We start from the raw sequence: 4414 nt of genomic DNA, 5'->3' as shown, positions 1-4414 counted from the left end.
AAAAAAAAAAGGATGACAAAGTTCAAAACGCATACCTTCTTGAAGAATAACCCTGAAGATTAAATTGTCACATATTGCAATTTCTTCCTTTATACTACGAAGAATAATCTGTACCTGGAAATGCATCAAGAAAGCAAAAGAAAATGTACAAGCAAATGCTTGAACCCATGAATCATAGTAGTGATAAAGTCCAGATGAATTGTCAACACATTCCTTATCAAGCACACAAAGGCAATTAGTATTTGAGAACTAATAAATGAATAGAATAAGCAAATTAATGCTGGAAATCATGACAATGAAATAATATTATAAAATATGTTGGGCCACCATCAAATCTCTACAAGCAAAAGATGTCATTTTGAGCTACCTAAAAAACAGCTTTGACCTACTTTATACTGATTGAAAAATTGCAAATTGAGCTGATTCTCTTAATATTCTTATCCGTAAGAAAGAAAAATAAGAGTCCTTACTGGGAAATTCTTCCTATATCTATTAGGAGAATCGACTTGAAGCAAAATCAAGAAAAAATAAATTCAAATAAATATTTTTTAGATGGGGAAGATCCACAAAGCAAAACTTTGAGAAGAATGAAAACCCCAATAATCAAATGTTCTTTGAAACAGTTCGCTTGATAGTCTTTTTTAAAATCATCTCCCGCCCACTTCAAAGGTCTAAATTTCAATATTTGATCTAATCCACTCTAGAGTCCATTGTTTTCAAATAAAAAATAACAAGCACAAGAAAAACAACAGAATTTAAAATTGAAAGATTATAAAGTGCATCAAGGATAACATTTTCCAAGAGCTTGATAATGTTTAATAAAGTCCAAATAAAAAAATTTTAGAAAGAAGAAAAAATAAGAAGCCAGAACTATTGTAGACCCACAAAATTTACGATGATGCTGAGTAAATGTTCTGCGTGGCAAGTTCACGCCAATTCATTCCTTACTTGATAATGTTTAATAAAGTCCAAATAAAAAATTTTAGAAAGAAGAAAAAATAAGAAACCAGAACTATTGTAGACCCACAAAATTTATGATGATGATGAGTAACTGTTCTGCGTGGCAAGTTCACGCCAATTCATTCCTTCTGGAAAAACGCCATTATAAAATGCCAAAATTATTGTAGTCTTGTTTTGTTTAAATTTATAAAGAGAGAAAATAAAAAATAAAAAACATTATATCATTATGCGGTGATTTGGCTTTCGTAGCAGATTATGAGCTTCCTCTTAGGATATAACGATTTTATTGATGGGAAAGACCAAATAAAGTAAAAGTGAGGGGAATCTAAAAGCCCTGAAAAATGATTTTTAAAACAGTCCCATTAACAGCCTTTCTAAACATTATCTTCTTCCCTCAACAGTCCTGAAAGGTTTGAATTTCAAGATCAGATCCACTCCAAGCTCAAGCCCAACCAAGAACTATCTAAACATGCTTTCCAATGAAAAATAATGATAAAAATTGCAAGCAAAACAACATAATTAGAAATTTAAAATTCACAAATTGCATCCAAAAATAACATTTTTTGGCACTTGATATTGTTCAATATGTCCAAATATATCAAATTTTATCAAGAAGGAATTAAAAAAAAGCCAAAACATAAGAAAGACCTGCTCACAATATCAAACACAAATCACGCACTATTGTATTATGTTAGCACTTAAAAGAGATGATGCAGAGTGAGCACTCTCCTCTTCATCCCACCCTCACACCTATTCATTCTTCCAGGCATACAAAATCAATGAGAAACTGGTACCCCTTAACTGTGGTTCTCTAAACCTTTGAGAAGAACTCCACATCAATGGCTTCTCAGTAGAAACACAGGTCTGGAACATGAAAACTGCGCTCCCCATAGAAGAATCAAAAAGCCAGTTGTGCACATCCCAGAATACCTCCACAGGCAATCCATCCACAAGAATTGTCTGATTTCCTCTAAATTTCCATAGCAACCGCTTCACCTGCATCACCCTCTTCTTATCGATGCGGATCTCAAGGCAAGGATCCTTCAACCCAATGGTCTCACACTCTATCACTACATCATGAATTTGGCCATTGTCGCAGAATTGAGCTTTTGTGGAGTACATTTTCTTGCCAAAGATGTGTTCTCTCTTGGCGATGAACATGGTGGCGTTAGAAGGAAGAGGACCTGCATTGGCTTTCCGGTAAGCCTCTTTGACCAGATCGCCAAGAAGGAGGACTAGTTGGAAATCAATGAGCACTGTGACGTAGAAAGCTTCCAGTGGCTCGGGACCCGAACCAAACTTTGCATTAGAGAGATCCCAGAAGACGTCCACCCTGCTGTTTTCTGCCTCCGTGCTCTTGGAACCTCTTCGTTTCGAAAATAACCATGGCTTTATATCCACCTTGCACAGGGGATGGTTGCTGGAATCATCTATTCCGATACTCAAGCCTTGACCCATCATGTTCTTGCTCCATGTGATGGTTATCACATAGGAGCGGCCACAGAGCTGCGTGCTATAGAGACATGTAACCAGATTCTGAGAAGTTTTGCTTGAATTAGACGAGGCATCAGCCACTTGAACTCCGTTTTCGCCAAAACAGGAGGGGAAATCCCTCATTCTGATGATATTGAGCAAAACCCTTGAAGTTAGGGCTAGATCAGAGAGAACCAAAAATGGTCTTGGGATTAAAATGTGGCAAGGCTTAATTATAGGTTTGTTGCAATGAAGAAGACGAGCACTCCAACCCAACAAATGAAACGTAAGAACCCATAAACTGGGGATCGGGAATCAGAAACCCTAATTAACTTGCTCCGCCCACTCTTCTCCACACCTGCATCAAACAGTGGAATCAAACAAGTAAAAACCAAGAAGCAGAGCTTCTTCAAAACTTAATACCCAACCAACCAAGAAAAATTCACACTTTGTACTTTAAAGAGCCAAACTTCGTTCCAGAACCGAACAGATTTCGTAAACAATCCAAGAAAGCAGCCGACCTTCGCCCATCTTCGACAGGATATCCCAACTTCCCAATTGCTGCACTAATAGACCCAAAGAACTAATATAACTTCAAGGAATGTTAGAAAGACGAAGAAGGAAACCAAAATAGAAGAAGGAGAACGGCATGAAAGCAGAAAAACAGGTGCTTGTTTCTCTATCAGATAGATATAACCGGATCAAATAATAACAGCCAGGGGTGAAATGAAGCAGAAAGAGAAGGAGAGCGAGAGAGGCAGAAAGGGAGAGTGAACAGGTAACGGACAGAAGCAGAAATTGAAATTCACATGATAAGGGCAAAATAGCATAGGAATCTCCCTCCAAAACTATAAAGATATCTTCTTTATCTGGCAGAAGCTCACATGCACGCGTAAATGGAAATAGCCATCGGCCAATTTCGCACCGCATAAACCCCATAGATTCCAATGTGGATGACGGCAATTCCAGAATGAGCAAAATTCGAAATTATTTATGTGGGTAAATCAAAATATTATTAAACAAATCCAAGAGTGAAAAAAGCACCAATTTTTGGAAGGAGAAGAAAAATAAAGGTTTGTTGAATGCAGATTATTCGATTTTTATGTATTTACATGTATCTAATTTTTTACACACATACCATCTTTGTTACTACTGTTATATTAGTTAATTCTGCTTTTAGTATTATTGAATGATTGTTTAATGACTTTTCTACCCGGTGGTAGTGGAAGAGTGAGGTAGGTTCTCCCTATGTGACAGCTTTTACTTTTCTATAGAAAGAGAGTTATCTTTTCTTGTTTTTCTCCGCTTCCTCTTCTATTTTTTAGGTTCCTGCACCATTATCCATGAATGAAAATTTGTATTTCAATTCTTATAAGTTAAAATTGTGATATTTTTTTATATGATATTAAAAATGTTAGCGCTGGAGCCCGATAGGACCGCTCCCGCTCGGTCGCTCCCGCTTCCCGCTCCCATTTTCGTGAAACGGCGCCAACTCCCGCTCCCGCTCTCCCGATCGCGAAAGGTCGTGACCGCGACCTGCGATTTCGGGATAATCGTTGTTCCCGCCGCTCCCTGGTCCCGATTCGCGAGGAGTCGCGTCTCCCTGTTGTCGCGAACTGTTCCTGCCTCCCGTCTCCTTTAAGTTGCGAACATAAGAGAAGAAAGTTGAAAAGTCACGTTTTAAGTTCTTCTTCGGGCTTCCTCGGCATAGAGAAAGTCTTTCGAGTTTCTTTGGGATAGAGGAAGAGAAGTGTAAGAAGTAGTTCCTTGCGACAGAAGGAAGAAGAAAGAAGAAGAAGAAGATTGTTCTTCCTTGGCTTCTTCTTGGTGACTTGTGGCAAAAGAGAAATTGGATTTATTTCTCTTGTAAGTTTGTCTTTGTTGACCTCACTTTTGGTTGAGGTCTAGAAAACTTCTTTAGTAGCCTAGGTCTAGCCATAGGACTTTCCTATTGACTAGTCTTAGAAAATTAGAAAAGGTA

At 37.9% G+C, this 4414-nt stretch overlaps 1 protein-coding gene and 1 long non-coding RNA gene across 3 annotated transcripts in view; both read right to left on the bottom strand.

The window, feature by feature from the left end:
- The window catches only part of LOC110024485, a 39863-nt gene that overhangs the window by 31130 nt on the left and 4319 nt on the right, over window positions 1-4414 (bottom strand). The window lies entirely within an intron of this gene.
- On the bottom strand, window positions 1119-3389 carry LOC110024484. 2 transcript variants are annotated; one of them, XM_020724473.1, is made up of 2 exons: window positions 2882-3389; window positions 1119-2791 (listed from the first exon to the last, which is right to left on the bottom strand). In XM_020724473.1, the coding sequence occupies exon 2, from the start codon at window positions 2575-2577 to the stop codon at window positions 1711-1713; it is 867 nt and encodes a 288-aa protein (XP_020580132.1). In that variant the 5' UTR covers window positions 2578-2791; window positions 2882-3389; the 3' UTR covers window positions 1119-1710. The 2 variants fall into 2 exon arrangements, with proteins under 2 accessions (XP_020580132.1, XP_020580133.1); XM_020724474.1 differs by having other exon boundaries at window positions 2889-3389.

This window comes from Phalaenopsis equestris, unplaced genomic scaffold (genome assembly GCF_001263595.1).
Source record: "Phalaenopsis equestris unplaced genomic scaffold, ASM126359v1 Scaffold000258, whole genome shotgun sequence".
NCBI classification, from domain to species: Eukaryota; Viridiplantae; Streptophyta; class Magnoliopsida; order Asparagales; family Orchidaceae; genus Phalaenopsis; species Phalaenopsis equestris.
Note: the sequence above shows the minus strand (reverse complement) of the source record. Positions and strands in the feature narration are given on the sequence as shown.